Genomic DNA, 22,713 nt, shown 5'->3' on the forward strand with positions numbered 1-22,713 from the left:
TGACAAGAGGTAGTGGTCTTGTTGTGCAATTTTTGAAATGTAGAATATTTCATACGGACCAGGATATAAGTGCCACAACTTTTTAAATGGAATTACCATTGCTATGCTTTTCTGATATGTGCTCTAATTTGCAGGGGCCGCGGAACGGTTTTCAAAGTGGGGGGGGGGGGGGGGGGGCTGACCATGCAAAAAATCAGAATCCTATGGTAATTTTTACGTTTTTGGAAAAAAGTGGGGGGGGGGGGGCTGAAGCCCCCAGCCCCCCCCCCCCCCCCCACTTCCGCGGCCCCTTATTTGTATTAGTAAACTTGTTAGAGTTGACTTGGTTTTGTTTATCCATCACCCATTCCTTTATTTAAAGGTATATGTAAGCATACACGTCGTGCAACATCCATGCTCTTCAAAATTAAATTTCATAAGAATTCAAATTATATTGTGCCCATTTTTATATACACTGTACTTTATAGTAGATATTTCATGGCTGAGCACACGAAGGTCCAACTTTGAAGGCTTCATTTAAAAGTAACAACCTTCTTGTCCTTAAACTTATTTTCAATTTTTCACCCTGAATGTGTGATTGAACAGTATGAGAGGGAGGGAAGGGAATATTTACTCCAAATTTATATAGAGAAAGTCGAAATGAGAAAGGCAAAATGGTAAAGATGGAGAGAGAAAAAAGAAACAGACGATCAACGAGAAGAGATGGAAAGAAGAGGAAGATCAAAGAGAAAGAGAGAGAGAGAAAAAAGGGAGAAATGACGAGGGATGGAGAGAGAGGTGAGGAGAGAAAGGCGAGACGAGAGGGAGATAAAAGAGGGCTCGATATAAGGGAGATTGGATATAAGAGGACATAAAAGAGAGATATAAGGGGGATAGAGAGAAAGAGAAGGTAAGAGAGAGAAAGATGATCGAGAAAGAAGAGGAAAATCAGAGAGAAAGAAGAAATTAAAGAGAAAGGAAAAATAATAAAGAGGGAGATCGAGATGATAAAGGGGAGAAATAAGAGAGAGAGGGGCATGAAAGTAGAAATGGAAGAAATAGAAGGGGATGGAGAAAAGGGAGGATAAGAGAGATGGACAGAAGAGGAAGATCAGAGAAAATGAGATGAGAGGAATAGTTGAATGAGAAGGGAGGTTTAAAAAAAAGCTAGAGAAAAGGGACATTATTTTTAATCGTTAAAATAATTTTTTTTATGCAACCAGCTAGTAGGCCTTTATTGTTCAAACAAATTGTAGGCCTACTCAGAAAGCAAATTTGTTGTGGGGCCTTTTTTTGTCACAGTGCGCGTGAAAAAGGTCGAGTTTTTATGATTTTATGTTCGTATGTTTACTCCCCTTTAATACAAAAATGTGACTAAATCAACATTTTCAGTTATGAAAGTATTCAATAACATATAGTTCAAGATGTAACAAAGCAAACTAAAACTTTCAACAGCACAAGGAACACTTCCTTTGCGTTCCTTTCTCCCATCTGCCAGTACTGCCATCTGCCTACACGCAGCGTTTGTCGACCAGCCAGTATTGACCTAGCAAAATGGCGGCGCGCTCAGTCGAGCGTGAAGCCTGATGCTCTTCGTTGTCGCACGGCTTTGTGTACGTTGGGAATAGGGACACGTATTCCACGTATTTCCAGTTCAGTGGTCAGTAGTAGTTTCAAGGACTCTCCTCGTTTTCCTGCTTATTTTTCTTGGCTCGTAACACAGGTGACGTTCGTTTGTGGGGGGGGGGGGACGTGTGCCCCCCCCCCCAAAAAAAAAAAAAAAAAAAAAAAAAACGGGGAAAGGAGGAAAAGAGGGAGAAAGAAAGAGGAACGTAGTGTGGAAAGTATAATAATTATATTTATTATATTATATTACATTTTCTGAGATAAATAATCCTGTTCAAGTAGATTAAGGACGTTCCACAGTTATGATTGTGCGCATCATGATCTGCGCAAAATTATGTTATACTCTGCGCGCTGACGTCACAATGGATTCACTCTGTAGTGCTACAATATGACCCCCAGTTTAAATAATTGGTATAATGGTTTGGAATCTTTACTCACATAGATACAAAGCTGCGTTTCGGGGTGTTTTAAAAAGCACATTTGCTCCGATAAAAGTGCTGATAGTTTGAAAACAAGCACATGAACCTATATTTTTCAAAGTTTGCACCTCTTGGGTATACCTTCCTCTACAACCTTGCAAAGTTTGGTGAAAATGACATGGATTTTGAATTAACTGCAGGATTTCTTGTACTTCTCAAGTTTGTTGAGTTTTTGTTATCTTTCGCGCAACTGAGAGTGATGTTAGACTTGAAAGAGCAAACAATTAATAGCAATAATGAATAAATTATCCCTCTTAAGGAGACAATTATTAATTATATTGCAAAATTTTTGATGAAATTTTCATGGATTTTTGACTGAGTAATTCAATTGGTGTGATCTCGTGAGGTCTAAAAATGCCAAACTCTTTTCGAATGCGCAATTCAAAAGAACATCCAATTTGGGTAAAATTTGAAGCCCTATAGCAAAAAAATCAAGCACATGGACCCATGTTAATTCTTGCATATTTGGAATATTCAGCTGCTTAGGTACATGTTCAGAGTATGATGAAATTACATAGATCTTCAATGTTTGGGAGCAAGACTACGGAACTATCGCATTTTTAGAAGGTATTATCAGACTTTTGCTTGTTTTCGACGGATTTTGGGCTGTTTTAAGCCAACTCGCAATATTTTGGACACTGATAATTTGAAAACGATCACATGTACCACATGTTTTTAATGTTCTAACGTCTTCAGAATACATTTCTCTACAAAGTTAGAGAGTATTATGGAAATGACATAGATTTTGAATGTTTGGGAGCAGAACTTTGGGCGATATTATCAGACTTTTGCACGTTATCCATGTTATCGGTGTATTTTAGGCGATTTTCAAGCCAACTTGCAACACTTTGGACACTGGTAGTTTGAAAACGAATACATGGACCCCATATTTTAAACTCCCCTACACCTTTGCAATGCATTTCTCTACAATTTTGCCGAATTTGATGAAAATAACATGGATTTTGAATAAAGTGCAGCTTAGACTATATATATATATATATATTTTATTTTCGAGTAGATTCACGTCTTTTGAAGATTTGTGGGGTTTTGGGAAGTTTATGCACCATTCTTGTCAAATGAGGGCGCTGCTGACTCCAAATAGATATTTAAAGATATTCTCCTTCTTTGGTATCGACTTAGGATATATCCTAAAAGTTTACCGAGGTCTGATGCGACATCGACAGAGTAAAGAAGATTTAAATTTGAATTCGTGAGTTCTAGGAGAGGCATGTTACAACCGATAATGTCGCACAAACGCATAATGTCGCAGATTGCGACATTATGCCAAGAGCGTCCGACGCTCAATGACGCAGTCAACGCATAATGTCGTAGTTTTTCTAACGCATAACGTCACATGTCGCAACGCATAATGTCGCAGCAAATTGTCATCGCATAATGTCACATGTCGCAACGCATAATGTCACAGCGGTATTTTCTTCAGGACTCGAGCTACAGATGATATATAAAATATGCTTTCACTAAGTATTTTGAGACACGAGAAAGAGAATTAAGTGATTTGGAAATCGGGATTACTCTTTGTATGGATATTTATCGGTTTTATTGCCATTTCGTCTACTGCCTTTTTCCCCACTATCGCATGGTCTGATATCATTTCGTCTACCATTAGTTGGTCAACTATCAACATAGTCCAATAACCATTTCGTCTAATTACCATCTCGACTAATAGCCAGTTGTTCTAATAGCCGTTTTGTTTATTATCATTTAGTCTAATTGTATTTTTTTTAATTGTTTTTTTTTTCAATTTCTATTACCTTTTGGTCTAATAGCCAATTGGTCTAATTACCACTTGGTCTACTCTCATTTCGTCCACGTTCCATTTGGTCTAACTTCAGTTGGTTCACTATCACTTTGTCTAAACCCATTTCGGCTAACCATCATTTGGTAGATTGGTAGATTTGGTAGATTATGCGTTAGAAAAACTACGACATTATGCGTCGGACGCTCTTGGCATAATGTCGCAATCTGCGACATTATGCGTTAGTGCGACATTATGCGTTGGTGCGACATTATCGGTTGTAACAAGGCATAATTCTCTTGAATGCGCAGCATTTCATATTATCATTAAAATACGGTGAATTTGAAGTCCCGTAGAAAAAAAAAGCACATGAACCTATGTTATTTTTTTTCTTTGCATTTTCACAATGCATAGATACCAATGTAACTCTCTGCAAAATTTTGTGAAAATGACATGGACTTCATTTCACTGAAACATCCCGTTTTTAAGGCAATATCCACCAAATGTATTTCCTCGCACTTCGAAGGTTTTATTGTTTTTATTAAAATAACATATGCTTCTTTTTCATGCCTACTTAAAGTGATTGCCCTCTTTAAGGTCTGAATATAAAACATTTTCAGTCCGTGCCTAGGTTCGCATTAGCGGACTGGAGAGTAATGTCTGCTCTTCATGAATTTCTATACACAATCCTTCAAAATGTCCTTTTTTCTCGTCTGAATATCGCAAATTTTCAGCTCACGCTTCGCGCTCGCATCGTTTGGTTAGTGTAATACGTAGGGTCTTAGTGAATTCCCACAAACAAGCCTTAGAAGCCCCCCTTCAGGTCTGAATATAACAAATTTTCAGCTCAATTAAGCTTCGCGCTTGCAATATTATACAAATAATGCACGTAAGCGCGTGCATACAGGGCCAAATAATGAACGATGTGCGAGAAGAGCCAATGGATTTACCGCACCGAGGTCCGCATAACCAAGTGCGGTATATCCATTTGGCGAGTCGAGCACATATAGTTTATTATTTAGGTCCTCTATGCACAAGAATGCGTACATTGTTTGTTTTATACAACCCCACCCCCCCCCCCCTCCCCCATGTTACTGAGTTGCCCCGAATGCTATATTATTTTGATCTAAATTCTAGATAATTCCAGACCTCCCACTTTCCTGCGATCTGACGTCAGAGTGCAGGATAGGTATTTGATATGACGTCAGAGTCCAGGGTGGTACAGTTGGTATGACGTCAGCAGGTCAGAGTGCAGGATAGTGCATTTTCGATGCCATAGTGCAATATGCTGAATATTATGTGATCCGATTTGGACCAATCAGCTTACAGAACATTCTTGGGAGTAAGATAATTGATTATATTAATGAGATACGTATATTACGGTTCTTTCGAACCTCTCACCCTTGATCAGACTAAACTAATACGAGTTAACTGGGGCGTATCGAGGTTGTGCAAGCCTCGTTCGTTGCGCTTTCGACAAGGGTGGCTTCGGTGATATCGCATGACCAAATGTGGCAAAAGAGTCTAAATATTTGTATTTATCTAGATCTGTGTCGTTTAATCTAGCAGCATAGACATGCCAAAAAAAAAATCTTAATCCTATATGTTCATAAACGAGTTTTGCGAGTTATTTTGGCTAATACCAGCGCTTATATACCGATAGCTAAAACCACATAGCTACAGGCTTTACTCGCCCGACGAGTCGCCCGCCAGCCTTACCGATTTCTGCTGGGGAAACAAAAACTGAGGCTAGAATTGAGATTTTAGAAATTTCACTCAAATTTTCATTATCTAAGAAACAATTGAAAAATTATCGCATCATGATGATTAATTAATATGTTTGGTATATTTTCAAACCTGTCAAAAAACTTTTTATGATGCAAGAAGTAGAAAAACAAAACAGATTTCCTATACCGATTGTTTTGTCCAGTGTAAGAACGAATTACACTCACGTCGCCGGAATCGAAGAAATTCTCCAAAATTCCTTGCGCAGTGGTAAAATATGACGTCACTCGTAGTAGCTTGACGTTCGGTGCTGCGCGGCATGCCATAGACTACTCTAGCCTACAATGAATGACAATAATAAAAATCATGATAATGATGAAGAAATAATGATAATGAAAAACAATAATAACGATAATGATAAATAGTCGTAAAATTAAAAAAAAATCCTAAATATTTTTATTTTGTATTTGATAATTCCTTCTTTTTGCAACACAGTTTTACACACCCTAACCACACTATCTTACTAATGGGGTGTTGCAAGAAACTTGCGATTGAACGCAAATCGAACGCAACTCCCAAAATTGAGCGTAAGTCCTCCGATTAAACGCAAATCTGCAATTGAACGCAAGTTACGTTCAATCCTGTTGCAAGAAGAAGTTGCGTTTGATCAATTGAACGTAGATCAAGCGCAAGCTTTGCAATTGATTGCAAATCAAACGTAACTTATGTAAGATTTTGGAGGATGCGCAAAATTTGCGTTCGATTTACGTTCAATTGATTGTCCATAGGCTTGTGTACTAAAAATTCTGCAAAATTTTTTTTTGTTGTTGTTGTTGTTGAAAACTTGTGTAAATTATGCCATTTTCAATTTTCCATGGGTTTTTTTCTAGAAAAACTTGAAATAATGTTATTTTCAATCTTTATAAGCCTCTTCAGCAATTATGCCATTATTTTCACACAATTTCAGTACATTCTCTCCTAATATCATTATAAAGTGTGTCAATAACCAAAAATATTCTGCTCTTGTTATCAGAGGTCATGGAATATTCAAATTGTGATTTCTCTCCATAGGCACAAAAGCCACTCTTTATTAAAAACACTTCATGCACTGGCAAATGCTTATCAATATATCTGAGCGTTTGCAGTAAATACAACTCAGAATATGTTTTGCAAGAGCACTAAATTGCTTAAATGCTTTCATTCATACATATCATAATGAATAACATGCCCAATTAAGTTATTTTAGTTTGATTTTCAAATAAAACATACATTTCAGGAGATTGCTACACTTCAAAATCTGAAGCTCTCTTGTTTCTCTCTCTTTAATCATGAGATTGCATCGTAGATATATATCACACTTGCATACAGGGATGAGGTCGAGGCTGATTCTTCAGAGTCATGAGGCAGCTTGAGAGAACTTCCCATAGATTCTGTACAGTGACTCGGACCAAGGCCAGCAAAATGTTGCCTCGAGGTCAGCATTGACTACATCCCTGCTTGGACTTGAAAAGATCCATTGATCTGTGCACAAAAAAGAACACTGCTCAAGACATTCATTATTGATGGACCTTTAATTTTCATTTTTCAATGTTTCTTGCTCTCGAGGAATTACTTCTGAGATTCAGTTATATGAAATAAAAATTTAATATCATCTTCATCAAGTGTTTCACCACAGAATGTCTTGTTTGAAATTGATGTGTCTCATGCAGAAGACCACAGTCCTTAAGGTTGGCATGAAGAATCCATAGAAGTCCAGTCAGGAAAGCCACAATCGTCTCTGCTTGAAGGAACAAATCTGGTTTCCAGAAGCAGTCTAATTTGAGATAAATTTGGAGAGCTCCATGGAGTGAAGTTTTTAAACAAGCAACGCCCTCATTCTGAAGTCCACTCTTATAATGATGTTACTACAGACAGGAGCAGCTCTGAATTCAGTTCTGATAATCAACCTGTTCATAAAAAATAATAATATGGGAAATAATGCAAGCCCATAACTATACATACATGTAGCTTGGGTTAGTTCAAATTTTGTCCTTTCAGTGCAAGAACGCCCTTAGCAAAACATTTTTGTGCACCCATCGGTGCAGAAATGCCCCTATGTCTGCTGGTAAGGGCCTTGTTTGCACCCAAATGATGATATGATAGAGGGATAGTGGCTTACTCCTGAGACCATAGTAATTGGCAATTTGCCATGATGTAATATAAAAAAAGTGTGAACTGATTGTTTTTCCCCAAATAAAAGAATCATGGAAATTAAAATATGTAATAAATTAAATCAATGTAAGCAAAATACACACTTTCATACAGTACACCTTGGATGAGCACAACCACCCCCTCCCCTCCCCCCATCAATGGGATGTCTTCATTGCTGAGAAGTCCAGTCAAGATAGAGATTTGTGTTAGCCTTTTTCATTTTGCATTATCCTTGGGTCAATGTGTACAGTTTTCACCCCCATCCGCATTACGATCATGGTGAATTATTAATAATAATACAGTTTACAATTACATGTAACCTACCATTCAAGAGTTGATAAAATGAATCAATCAGCTGGTTGGAAGAACACACATTGTAGCAGACACAGTTATGGTGGTTCTGAGGTTCCAGACTTCTTTGTCATAACTGTAGTAAGCAATTAAAAGCAAAAAGCAAAGAGATAAAACATATTCATGAAATTAATATACAAGCTCAGTTGCCAGTGTGTTAATCATTATAGTAGTCCAAGGGTGTTTTGATTAAAGTCACTTCTGGCCTAAGGAGGGGCACTATGGTTCCTCAGCCATGGGCGGCGCAATTAAAAAAATTATGAAATCATACCTTTTGCTTTAATTTACTAAAAAAGCTCGTAATAGAATGCCAAACTTTGGTGTACATATTCCTTTCTGGAGCAATCCTAACAACTGTACTGTAAAAAATCTGGTATCAAAATAAATTTCTTTCAATTCATGTTTTTTTTAAAATATTTTTTCTTAACTTCTTAATTTTTTTTTTATTGTTATTTTCAAGACAAAGTTCATCAGTGACATTAAATTACTATTGTCAATAAAAAAAAATTACCCAGTTATGAATATTGACTTTGTACATGTAATCATGTTTTTGTCTGACATGTACTTAAACAAACATGATGTTGCAAAATTTCCTGACCCTGTACCTGGGAATGGCAAATTTAGTATCAAAAGTTGTGTGAGACTTGAAAGTAAAACGTCAGTCAGCGGTGCGGGAATAAAATTTTGAGTGGCAGATTTATTCTGAAAAATGTCAAGGGGGACCATATGCCATATGCCCCCCCCCCCCCAAGAATTGTGCTTGATGTAAAAGGATGTAAAAAAAAAATAATGATTATGCATTCAATATTAATAATGATGCACCATATGAGACACCCTTTAACTGAAAGCACCTGGAAAAGCATTGTAATCATCCATTTAACAATTTAAAGTGAAAAAAAATCTGTCATCTATATAGCACCTCATGTGCTTGCATAAAAATCAAGAGTCAGCTACATAGTAGCCCGGGGGGGGGGGGTACTCACGAGATAAGGCATATGGAGATATGCCACAGGAATGGGTCGCCTTTTTTGAAGAAATCCCTAAACATGGCGTATGGGTCCATATTCTACTCCAATGTCTTAGGTGCAAATACAAAATGACCTTACATTTTGGGCGATAACCTTTTTTTTTTTTTGCTTGTCAAGTTTTTCCAGGCGAAAATGTGCCCCCCCCCCTTTTGGAAATCCTGGATCCGCCCCTGTAATGAATCCCTAATAATGGGTACCTTTTTAGCCAAAATGACCTGTAAATATGGGTACGGGTTTCGAACTTACAGCCGCACACCTTTGTCCAAACCAAATCTAAGTACCTCCCCCTGGCATAGTAGATCTACATATTAAATCTAAAAAATAAATGTATTTACATGTATATCTTTTTATATTTATATGAGATGGATATTAAAAATGTGACTCATACGGCACATCATTACAAATCAACGACACAAATACTGTCCTTGCAAAGAACCTCTTGTGCAATCTGCCCGTAAGAAATTTAAAAAGAGCCCTGGGCAGGCAACATCCTATTCAATGTCAAAACTTCCCCAAGAATGTGGCAGATGTGGACAATAGATTCTGAAAAGTAGCCCAATACATGTAGACCCCCTATACCTTTGTTTCTTTTTCTTGTCTGGCGAGATATACGGAGTCTGGAGAACCCCCCCCCCCAAAAAAAAAAAAATAATAATAATAATAAATAATTTTTTTTTAAATCCTCCAAAGACAAAAGTCGAAACAGCAAAATTTTCACTTTATCCCAGGCCAGGCCAAGGAAAGTCATAAAAAGGGAGGTTAACGGTAGACTACCTCGAGCGAAGTTCGTGCAGGCTCCACTCCACTTCACTACCGCTACACTACGCTCCACCTACCCGAACTTCGAGACCGTGAACTCTATCTGATATTCCGAGTGACAAAGGTGGGAATTTATGGGGGAAAATATAAAATTCATGCAACATCACGACCTTTAAAAACAATTGAATTTAATATTCTTACTTTACACCAAGTTTCACTTCTTTTCCATGCTTCTATCAGTCTCAAAATTGGTGATTTAGAATTAGAGCCAACATGAAGTTCCTCACACGTATAAATAATTCGCTGCAGATTTCAAAACATTGCATGCACGCGCGATACGGCAGCGAATTATTTATTTGTGTGAGGAACTTCATGTTGGCTCTAAATCACCAATTTTGAGACTGATAGAAGCATGGAAAAGTGAAACTTGGTGTAAGTAAGAATATTAGTTAGGCCTAATTGTTTTTAAAGATCGTGATGTTGCATGAATTTTATATTTTCCCCCCATAAAATCCCACCTTTGTCACTCGGAATATCAGATAGAGTCCAGTCTCGAATTTCGGGTAGGTGGAGCGTAGTGTAGCGGTAGTGAAGTGGAGTAGGGCCTGTACGAACTTCGCTCGATGTAACGTTAGACAGACTCTTAAAAAAAGAGAGACAAATGGAGAGGAATCTTTTTTTTGTGGAAATGTCTAGACTGTAATGGAAGTCTTTAATTTCTATTTACTGCCTACTGGATGGCTATTCGCCGTTGAAACCGATATAACTTAAAAAAATCATTTCAAATAGGAACAAAAATAATCTTTAAAGGTCATTTTCGATGTTTCATACATAATTAGAGCCTACACATTTACTTGCTTCTGCCTGGGTGATTTTTAACAGCACTGCACCGGCAATGACCTGCCGTGTTGTTGATACAACCGTGCATTACCAACACAAAAAGTCAAGTGTGGGACTGGGATTGAAATTGTACGGTAGAAAATTTGTTGAAGGTGAAATTTCGACCGGCGATAAAGATTTATTTTCACTTTTTTCAAAATAATTTTTTCCCTGGCATAGGTCTAAAATATATAAATTCTCTAAAAACATACATAATGGAGAAAGAATTGTCTGAAAAATGAATATTTTCTACTTACTCTCTTCCAGGTTCAAGATTGTTGCAAGCCAATATTTTGCTTTTTCGGCTAGTCTTGTGCTGCAGACCCTGTTTACAGCTGCAAATCGTCTGCAAATCAGCTGCAACTTGCGTTCAATCGCAAGCCGTTTTCTTGCAACGCAAATTGGCGATTGATTGCTAGTTGCAGTCGATCGGAATCGGCTGCAAAGTTGCAGTCGATTTGCAATCAATTGCAACATAACTTTCTTGCAACGCCCCATAAGACACACAAACAACTAATACAGCCTTTCCCGAAATCCCCCCCCGCACACGTTTAACGCATTATGTAGCAGGGGGCCCAAAACTATACTTTTTTGGCATTTCATCATATTTTAGAAAAAAAAATACTCCACAAATATTTGCATATCAATTGAAACAAAAGTCTTTTTTATTTTCTGTTAAAGCATTTGGCTTATTCTGTTCTCATCCCTTTATATTAGTAATACTTAAACTTTTGACATCCTACACCACCCATTTTCGCTTATTGTTCGAGAGACAAAGAAAATACAGTATCACATCCAACTTTTCTATTGTCAATGGCAGAGAATCGGGTTATACACCCCATCTTCAGTTGCTACCAAGAAAGTTCAGTGAGAATGGTCCTAATTCCGAGTCTCTCTCAAACACAGTACCAACCAGCGCGTACATTTGGTATTCAGTTCGGGATAAATAAAACCCGAGTCAACAAGGCGACCGAATTGCAAATAGAACTGTCTTAATCAAGTGTTGTCATTAAGGTTTAGTGTATAGTGGAAAGTGTTTACCTCGATCTTGTGAAATCAAACGGACCTGTATAGAAGTAATGGGTGGTAAATAAGGGCAGGGTGCATAATATATATACAGTTAGAGACAGTGGCAAATTGTATTACCCTTCTTGTTGTGAGAAAGAGGTACATGTAGCTGTGGTAAGAAGAACTCTAGTCTGAGCGATTATTTTGGGTACAGCACCGTGGAGTGGTGTTGGTGGAAATTAATTTTAGTTTCATATCTTGTAGTAGGTGATAGGCTTTCTATGGTCATGAGCCAGACAGAAGAACCTCAGAGTAGTTCACCAAGAACCCCAGACCCAAGTGAGTTATTTTTTTTCAAGTATTCATTTTAACACAATATATTCAGTAACACTATTCAATAATTAACTGATGAACTCATAAGGAGAAATGAGAAAAAGATTTGGGATCAATATAATTACACAGTCAAAATTATGTTTTACTTTCATACAGATTATGAGTGATTACGTTGGAGGGTGATTGATTTGTTGTGGGGGTGCCAGGTCTTGTATATTTTTTACGGTAGTAGAATCAAGTGAGATGATTTATGAACTTCTTATATATTATGTCATTTGAATTAATTTATTCATATATGAAGAGGTTAGTTCCGAGAAAAAAACTTGTTTTTTATTCTCACTTATTGCTATATTCTTATGACAAACCAAATTGTCATGATGTACTATACCCTATCATGTGAACATAAAACTGGGTATAAAAGAAATCTACCTGTCTTGAAACTTTTTATATATATTTTTAGAAAAATGTGAACCTAACCCCTTTTGCAAGCAAACTGAAATAAATCCAATCTCTTTTGAATAAAAAAGTGATTTTGTTTGGCCACTTTCATTCACGTTTTCATTTGAATTCAAAATTTCTTTGGTATCATCAGAGCTACTAAAAATTTAGAGGTTTAGAGACAAGAAAACAATAAAATTTAGGAAAAATGGACCTAACCCCTTTTGACAAATGAGTTCTTCAGAAGAGTTTGGTTGCAAAAGGGGGTTAGGTCCATTCCAAGAAAATAATTTTTCTAATTCTTCCATATTGCAATATTTTTATGCGAAACTGAATTTACATGATGCCCTACCATGATAACATAAAATTGGGTATAAAAGAAATTTACCTGTCTTCATATTTTTTAAGATATTCTTTCCAAAAAAAAATTGTGTGGACCTATAAACCTTTTGCAACTAAACTGAAATGGACCTGACCCCTTTTGAAAAGAAGTGATTTTTCTTTGCCATTTTAGATCAATTTTTAATGGGAATTTCAACTTTTCTTTGGTATCATCTTATAGAGCTACTAAAAATCTGTACACTGAGACATAAATATCAAATTTGATGAAAATGGACCCTTTTGCAAGTGAGCTCTTCATATGAGGAAATTATATAGATTTTTCAAAAAGAAAAAGCGCATACATTCGTAATTCCGAAGGTTCGGATATTCCGAAGGTTTGTTATTCCGAAGGTTCGTATTTCCGAATGTTCGTAATTCCGAAGGTTCGTTAGTCGGAAAACGAAATGATTAACGAACCTTATTTCGTTTTCGGACTAACGAACCTTCGGAACAACGAACCTTATTTCGTTTTCGGATTAACGAACCTTCGGAACATCGAACCTTCGGAATAACGAACCTTCGGAATAACGCCACAAATGTTCGGATTAACGAACCCTTTTACGTTTTCGGAATTACGAACCCTCGGAATAAAGAACCTTTGGAATTACGAACCTTCGGAATTACGAAGTGTAACCAGAAAAAGAAAGAAAAGAAAAGAAGGAAGCAGGATCTGATTTATAGGGGAGGGTTCGGGTTTCGTGGGGATGGTGGACACACTCCACCTGTTTATTTTTATCTTGCTTTTTTCTCTTTTCATTTCAGTTTTTCGTGAAGTTTAATCTGTATTAGAGATAAGTTACATGTTCTTCATTATCATTAGCATGCTGTATACCTCCTTTCTCGATGAAACTTTGTGCAAATGTATAATTCTGTGTTACTACTTGTTTCAGTTATTTGTATATTTGCTTATGAGACTTGTATTGTTATTGTATTTTTTTATTTGAAATAAGACAATAAAAACATGTTATAAAACCAAACAAATATATATATTATAGCAATACTATTTAATCATACCATCGTTAATTTCAAAATTTCTGCAAGCGCAATTAAAAAAAATGAATGAATTCACAAGTGAATTGAATTTCCATGAATAGATCACTTGGGAAAGATAATCACACGAATTGTTCCACTTCAAAGATTTTTTTATAGCTTACGATGAATCTTTGTCTTGATAGGGTACAAATAGGATTTATCATTAGGATACATTGCACTATCAATCACAAAGCAAGCCAAAGATTGGACAATTAAAACAGAAGTATTTAAAAGCGTAAGAAGTTTTATCTGAGAAATGGGAATAAAAAAGAAATTTTATTGATAAGGGATTCAATGCAATCATATAATATGTTGAGAAACAATACATATAAATATATATATATATATATATAAATATAATGAAATAACGAAGTATGTCCCCCGTCACGGAAAGAAAATAATAATCAAACTAAATGAAGAATAGTCAAAGAATGTTCAAATATTCCACTTGAACTAGTTTCGTCTTTAATTCTTTAGAAAGTGAAATATTGGTTCACAACAAATTCATACAAAAATTGCGCTCTAGCGCCATATACTAAGCATGTATACGCTGATGAGATGCGTTGCGTAGCAACGGAATCATTATGTTATCATCATTACGTAATTTACGTCAATCTAAAACGCTATGATCAAAAGACGTAATTTATGTCATAATCTGAAGCGCTATGATCAAAAGATATTTCATTATTATTTACACCCATTAAAAGAATCAATGATTAGTCCATGTCCATTTTTATTCTTCATGAATAATATAATTTTAAGGCCTATTCAACTCCGGCTGAAATATGTCAATGAAATGTTTTTCTTTTATTTTACGTTCGTTTTCATTGTCTGTTTTTAATTTGTAAAAATGTATAACATGAATTTCTGGAGTTATTCCTTTTGCACATATTGATATGTGTTTACTTACATTAAGAATTTGATATTTTTTCTCTCTTATGTGTTAACGGTGGAGGGTCATTCTATTTCTCAAAATACCTCCTGTTTCTCCAATATATTTTTTTCCACATCCGTTACAGGTCATGCAATAAATCAAATTCCGAGATGTGCATGAAAATGAAACTTTCAATTTAAATGTTTTTTTATTATCATTGTTTTTTAAATTCTCACTTATCCGTAGTAGGCATATATGGGCACGTTTTACATCGTTTATTATCACATTTTTTCGTCCCTTCTTGTGATTTGTCTAACGATGCTTTTGTCAAAATTTTCTTCAAGTTCGGAGCTTGTCTTTTGCTTGCAACATAATTAGTTTTATCAAATACCCTTTTAAGGTTAGCATCATTATTGAAAAGGGACATTGCCCGTTTTGTAGAATTTGAAAAGTCTCCATTATTCGGATTATATGTAGAAACGAAAGCAATATTATCTAATTGATCAATCTTTTTCTTTGTTTGTCTTATAATTTTTTGTTCTATAGAACGTGCTTTCTGTATGCCAACTTCGATAAGTTCCTTTGGATATTTCCGAAGGATAAGCATTGATTCTAATTATTTTAATTTTTTCTCTAATTTCTTCATTAGACACAATAGTACAAATTCTTCTTGCCAGATTATATGGAACATTTCTTTTTGTGTGTCGTGGATGACAAGAGTTGAAGTGCAAATATTGATGCGTGTCTGTAATCTAATATAATATATATCTGTTTCCAATTTACCACTTTTCTTTTTAACATTTATATCCAAGAAAGAAATGGTTTCTCCTGAAATATCTATTTTGAACTTGATATCTTCATGAATATTTTGAAGTATATTATAGAAAGCTTGAACATCACCAAACTCTTTTTTCCATATAATACAACAGTCATCCAAATACCTAAACCAATTTTCTTCCACATATAATCTGGCGTTGTGCGAAATGATTTCCTCTACTTCCTTATATAGTTGCTTTTCCAGATATCCGAGAAACAGGTTTGCGTATGTAGGGGCCATTTTTGTGCCCATTGCTGTTCCTTTGATTTGTTTATAAAAGTTACCATTGAATTCGGGTATGTTGTTTTTCAAAATTAAGTCAATCGCATCTAAAATAAATTTTTTAGTTATCCTGGGAATTAGATCTTCAGGATATGTTTCCAACCAATATCGAATAGCATCTCATCCAACTTGATGATCAATATTGGTATAAAGGCTGTTGACATCAAAAGTAACCAATAAACTATCATCATCAATATTTTCTGGTAGATGATTAAAAAAATCAACACTATCTCTAATATAACTTTTCACATGTTTCAAGTAAGGTTTTAGCACATCATCGATCAAATTACTAAGACGGTGAGTTGGGCATACTGGTCCAGCAACTATTGGTCTAATTTTTAAGTCTTCATCAGCATGATCAGTACCACATTGAACATTGAGGTTTTCTGCTCCAAAATATTTTCTTTAATACGTTTACTTTGGTGTATTTTTGGTAAACCATAAAAATAACTTGTTTTGTACTCAAAGTTTATGATGTACGCCTTTTCTTTTTTTTTGAAAATATTTTCATGTTTTTTAACCAAGTCTTGTATTTTTTTCATTGTTCCAGTATCCTCATTTTGGGACAGTTTCTGGTATGCTTCTTTTTTATTCAAATGGTCATTCATTTTCGAAATATAAAAATCCCTTAAAAAAGAAAAGTGGTAAATTGGAAACAGATATATATTATAAGATTACAGACACGCATCAATATTTGCACTTCAACTCTTGTCATCCACGACACACAAAAAGAAATGTTCCATATAATCTGGCAAGAAGAATTTGTACTATTGTGTCTAATGAAGAAATTCGAAAAAAAAAAGATTAAAAGAATTAGAATCAATGCTCCTTCGGAAATATCCAAAGGAACTTATCGAAGTTGGCATACAAAAAGCACGTTCTATAGAACAAAAAAATCTAAGACAAACAAAGAAAAAAATTGATAAATTAGATAATATTGCTTTCGTTTCTACATATAATCCGAATAATGGAGACTTTTCAAATTCTACAAAACGGGCAATGTCCCTTTTCAATAATGATGCTAACCTTAAAAGAGTATTTGATAAAACTAATTATATTGTAAGCAAAAGACAAGCTCCTAACTTGAAGAAAATTTTGACAAAAGCATCGTTAGACAAATCACAAGAAGGGACGAAAAAATGTGATAATAAACGATGTAAAACGTGCCCATATATGCCTACTACGGATAAATTAGAATTTAAAAACAATGATAATACAAAAAACATTCAAATTGAAAGATTCATTTTCATGCACATCTCGGAATTTAATTTATTGCATGACCTGTAACGGATGTGGAAAAAAATATATTGGAGAAACAGGAGGTATTTTGAGGAATAGAATGACCCTCCACCGTCAACACATAAGAGAGAAAAAATATCAAATTCTTAATGTAAGTAAACACATATCAATATGTGCAAAAGGAATAACTCCAGAAATTCATGTTATACATTTTTACAAATTAAAAACAGACAATGAAAACGAACGTAAAATAAAAGAAAAACATTTCATTGACATAATAGTCGAAGTTGTATAGGCCTTAACATTATATTATTCATAAAGAATAAAAATGGACATGGACTAACCATTGATTCTTTTAATGGGTGTAAATAATAATGAAATATCTTTTGATCATAGCGCTTCAGATTATGACGTAAATTACGTCTTTTGATCATAGCGTTTTAGATTATGACGTAAATTACGTAATGATGATAACATAATAATTCCGTTGCTACGCAACGCATCTCATCAGCGTATACATGCTTAGTATATATTTGTATGAATTTGTTGTGAATCAATATTTCACTTTCTGAAGAATTAAAGACGAAACTAGTTAAAGTGGAATATTTGAGCATTCTTTGACTATTCTTTGACTATTTAGTTTGATTATTATATAAATAAATACATATATATATATATATATATATATATATATATATATATATATATACAGGGGAAGAGAGAGAATGTTTGTCAAGGAGATGGGGGTGGCACCTGAGCACTAATGTTATGGGAGTGCGATTGAAAATAATTTCCAGTATCTCAGTGCCAACTACCAGTTCTGATCAAGATTTGATCCAATGATTACCGTTTAGGCTGAGAGAATAAAAAAACAAAACAAATTTTTATGACCCCCCTCCCCCTGAAATTAACCATGGTTCTACCAATGACCAATCTACATTTTCAATATCTTTTATTTCAGGTAATGACAATACGGAAATTTATCAGTGGGTGGTGGGTATTGTTTGCATACTCATCGCCTTCACTCTCGTCACAATCATCGGTCTTCTCTTCAGATTATTCTTTCATTATGTTCAAGAAAGGAGGCTGAAAAGGTGAGACACTCTTCAGTATTATATTCTGTTACCAAGAACAGAGAACACAGAGAGAGAGGGGATAAAGAGTGGGTAAGAGAGTCGGTGAGAGCTTGAGAGAGGTAGAAGTTTGTGAAATGGAAGAAAATAAATGAATATTTGAATTGAACTGAGGGTGATACGAGCGAGATGGCGTGGTTGATGGGAACATTGACCTTACTAGTATATGGGAGGAAGTTGCGTGTGCGTGTTGCACAGACAGATAGTGAGAGAGAGAAAGAAAGAAATATAGAGCGGAAGTGTGTGTGGGTGTTACTTTCTTAACGAGTGGAGGTGTGTGTGCATGGGTGTGTGTGAGCGCATGTGTGAAAGTCAATGAGGAATGCTAAATATAACAATATATGAAATATTTGGATAAAGCGGGTGAGAGGAGTGAAATACATGCACTGATGCAGGACACATGAACGAGTGTGAAATTGTGGTTGGTGTTGTTTTACAGCATATGATTATTCAAACGACTATTCTTTTCTATTTCCAATTTTTCTAATGATTTTATCTTATCACTGATTTCCATCAATAATAATTTAGCCAACACCTCTAAAGTTGACTGGTGATAATATGTTTATTGATTTGCATTCATGTCTTTTTTTTCCTCTCTAAGGTTTGGTTATATTCGAACAAAACTCAAAAGAAGAAAGCGTCGAGATCGCTCTCATCGTGCTTACGTGGTAGCATCCAAACGATTATCTCCCGTACCCACCCTTTCCCAACGGGTTCATGTCGATGAATACGGACAACCCATGGTCGATGATTATGGATATATACCTCCTCCACCTTTCCATCCTCCTCCTGCTCCTCCGATTAACTATCATTCTGGCGTGGTACAGAGTTCCAGGGTGTTTGTTCCTATTCTAGAATCCGAGCCTCCATCCGAAGGATTACTCATTGGTTCGCCGCAGCCGTGAGTTTCTCTGTCTCTCCCTAGTATAATCTCTACCCATTCATATATTTTAATCCCTTAATATTTCTGTAAACTATTTCTAATACTTCACAATCTAATTTTCGCTATTTATTCACCATCCTCGTTTTAGGTTCAATGCTGCCGCCATAATTATGTTCAATCATTGGATTAAGATGAATTTGATTAACATTGGCATTTCTGTCAAGAAAATAGACTTGATTTTATTTCTGTATGCCTTTTAGGTTGTATTCACAAAGGCGTGTTTTTAATGCACCATGCAAACATTATTTCAATAAATAATAACACGAACTTGTCAAGTTAATCAAAAACTTTCATTTAATTTACTAATTAAAAAACAACATGTATTTTACTTTGTTTAGATACATAGAGCAACAAGTTCCTCACCAGCTTACCAATCATGAGCAGGATTCGCATGTGACCCGTCCATCACGCTTCCAGCATGGCCCTTCTCATCCCCCAACCATCCCAGAGGAGGATGGCTCGCATCAAAACATGACACAAGATGCGTTACCAGGGCAACAAGAACATCCGCCACCGAAACAAGATGACGATCTTTCACCCGAGTACGATCAAGGTCCAACTACCGGTAGTGCATCCGCTGAAGATTACGGCGGATGGCAACGCTCTGCTCCAGAAGACTTCGTCTTCGGAAGACGAAGTTCCAGTCGACGTTTAGGCCCTCGATCGCAAAGTCATCATTCAGGGAATCGTCGAGATCGAGAGGATCGGGATCTTCTGTATCAGTCAGTACCGCCATCTGTGGTCGACCAGGCAGTCGTAAGGAACCCAATGTTTTCCCGTGAACATGATGATAGGGTTTAGGAACGTTAGGGATTTCTGTTACCATAATTACTCAACGTATTTACGCAAAGCAGATATACAGCAAACGTATTTATTGTGTGTGTGTGTGTGTGTGTGCACGCGTATTATTTCGATTATGTCGATGGTGATTATGTTTAAGGTACAGCATACAATAAGTGTAAGCCGAGGATGCCAATCGCTTCCCAAATGTATTTTATCACAAAAACCTATTAATTTCGCACTGAATTTGTTAATTTCATTTGGCACGATCAGCATGACCATCATAATGGTCGTTTGAATCCCTTATTCACTGATACTGAATTCGCCAGGACTGTAACTGTTAAAAACGTCTAAAGTTTTAAGTAATTTGTTTAACAAAATGAAACAATTTGTTGTTATAGTGAAATGGCTTAAAGGGGAATGAAACCTTTAGAAAAAATAGGCTTGTGTCGATACAGAAAAATCAAAGAATAAGAACAAAGAAAGTTTGAGAATAATCGGACAAATAATGAGAAAGTTATGAGCATTTGAATATTGCAATCACTAATATAATGGAGATCCTCCAATTGGCAATGCGACAGGATGTGTGATGTCACATGTGAACAACTTTCCCTTTGATGGACTCTAAAATACCCCCCAAAATGTCTCTTTTTGCTTTTTCTTAAGGTGATACAAACTCTTCATCCATGATGTATTTTTTATCTGTATTGCATGCCCTCCTATAGAAAGAGTACATGATCTACTGATAAATGTGATAAAAGAGGCAGTTTAAGTGAAATATATACTAAAGTAATGGGGAGAGTTGTTCACAAGTGACATCACACATCTTTGTCGCATTGCCATTGTGAAGATCTTCATAGTATTAGTGATCGCAATATTCAAATGCTCCTAACTTTCTCATTATTTATCCGATTTTTCTCAAACTTTCGCTGATCCGTTTCTTTGATTTTTCTGTTTTCACACAAGCTATCTTGTTCCAAAGGTTTCATTCTCCTTTAAACTAAATTCTATTTCTTGTCAAACATTATCAAAATGTCTATAGATAGTGAAATAAATTGACTATAAGACGATCGTAGCTTTTATTGGTCAAGCTTTCGATCTGTAAGTAGATCTTCATCAGGACGGGTGTGGAGGTTCAGAGGGTTTAGTTCCCAAGGATCAAGTGAACTTGTGTAGGGCTGTGGCGTCATACTTGGGCGTCTGTGAGAATCAATTGTCACCAACATTTATTAAATAAATATGACAGGTACTCTGTGTTAGGGATTTCGACTTTTATACGGCTAGCCGTCAATGGTAAAATAATGGGCAATTCGAAAGTTCCGTGATAAAATTGACGGAGAAAAGTTGAGCAGAAATTTGATAGAACTTCGAATGAAATGTATGCATGGGTATCCGTAAAACGTTTTTTTAAGGCAGATATGGTATTTAAATATATATCTTGTCAAATAGTAATATTTCAGACCCGTACTCGATACAGAGTTTCTTTCTTTTTTCATACCTATATCTTACGAAAGTCTACACTAAAGTATATTGCCATTAATTGTTACAAAAAAAATGAAATGTAGATCCCAATATCAATCTAGGAAGTAAAATCTTAATTTAAAGCTCATGAATTTTGCAGAAGAAAATACTTTTAATGTTTTTACAGTTCATCTTCCAGCTGCAATTTATAATTGCTATCTTTATTCATTTGGAAAATAATTTTTATTTTACTTTCTAATAAATGCATATGTTTACTGTATATAATGTATTTTGCTATCATTAGCCTTATAGAAAACAGTTGAAAGCTTAAAGGGTTGAATGGGTTTAACTTGTTGTTATTTCCGTCATGGCAATAATTTTAAGTAATGCATTATTATTATTATCATTATCATTATTGTTATCATCATTTTATTATTGTTATTATTGTTATTATTATTAGTAGTAGTACTAGTATTATTATATAACATTGTTGATGTTGTTGTTACAAGTACGGATCCAGGATTTCAGAATTGGGCAAGTAAGTTTTTCACCAAGAAGAGGTAGATTATTACTCCGAAATTGATCCTGCTTTCTTCTCTACAGAAGAGTTGGCAAGCCTACTAACAGGTGTCTCACGCTTCCAAAGAGAGCACGAGTGATGCATTTTATATAGTTTTTTTAACCAAGGGCCAAGAGGCACCCCCCCCCCCCCCTGCACGCCTCTGCCCGGATGCGTGCATAAATTATACAGACATCGAATAAAAAACCGATGTCGGAATTGCTTGACCATGCATACTTAAAAAATTGTAATTTAACTCTATTGGCTTTTATGTATTCTGTACCATTTACCATTATATAGACCCCTACTGATTTTTTATGACCTTCTTAACACTAAACTATTTTCTGAATAGGATGGTCCATGATTAGTGTAGGGAAATCAGATCAAAGTTTATTACTTTCACGCTAAGTAGGTTTTTATTCATTAAAACACTTGTCATTCCATAATAGAATCCGCAAAATCTTGCAATTTTGTCAATAAAAACTATTGTGAATGGTTTGAGACGCGATGAGTATGATGAGAGAGAGAGAGAGAGAGAGAAAGAGAGAGAGATATTGAGAGAAGGGGTGAGAGATACAAGGAAAGGGAGCCATAGGAACTTTGTGATATGTACATTTTAATGAACTAATTAACGACAAATAATAATGACAAATTCATTTGG

The 22,713-nt window shown here is 35.5% G+C and overlaps 1 protein-coding gene and 1 long non-coding RNA gene across 2 annotated transcripts; one reads left to right on the plus strand and one right to left on the minus strand.

Moving 5' to 3' along the window:
* Window positions 1-7,117: 7,117 nt before the first annotated feature.
* Window positions 7,118-11,237, minus strand: LOC129265921 (uncharacterized). The gene is made up of 3 exons (XR_010296589.1): window positions 11,030-11,237; window positions 8,080-8,182; window positions 7,118-7,511 (listed from the first exon to the last, which is right to left on the minus strand). It is a non-coding gene; the product is annotated as an uncharacterized LOC129265921 (long non-coding RNA).
* Window positions 11,238-11,870: 633 nt separating this feature from the next.
* On the plus strand, window positions 11,871-22,496 carry LOC129273449 (uncharacterized). Its single transcript, XM_054910482.2, has 4 exons — window positions 11,871-12,119; window positions 18,138-18,270; window positions 18,911-19,210; window positions 19,591-22,496. Exons 1-4 carry the CDS (start codon window positions 12,062-12,064, stop codon window positions 20,051-20,053), a joined length of 954 nt encoding a protein of 317 aa, XP_054766457.2. The 5' UTR covers window positions 11,871-12,061; the 3' UTR covers window positions 20,054-22,496.
* Window positions 22,497-22,713: the final 217 nt, after the last annotated feature.

This window comes from Lytechinus pictus, chromosome 2 (genome assembly GCF_037042905.1).
Source record: "Lytechinus pictus isolate F3 Inbred chromosome 2, Lp3.0, whole genome shotgun sequence".
Lineage (NCBI taxonomy): Eukaryota > Metazoa > Echinodermata > Echinoidea > Temnopleuroida > Toxopneustidae > Lytechinus > Lytechinus pictus.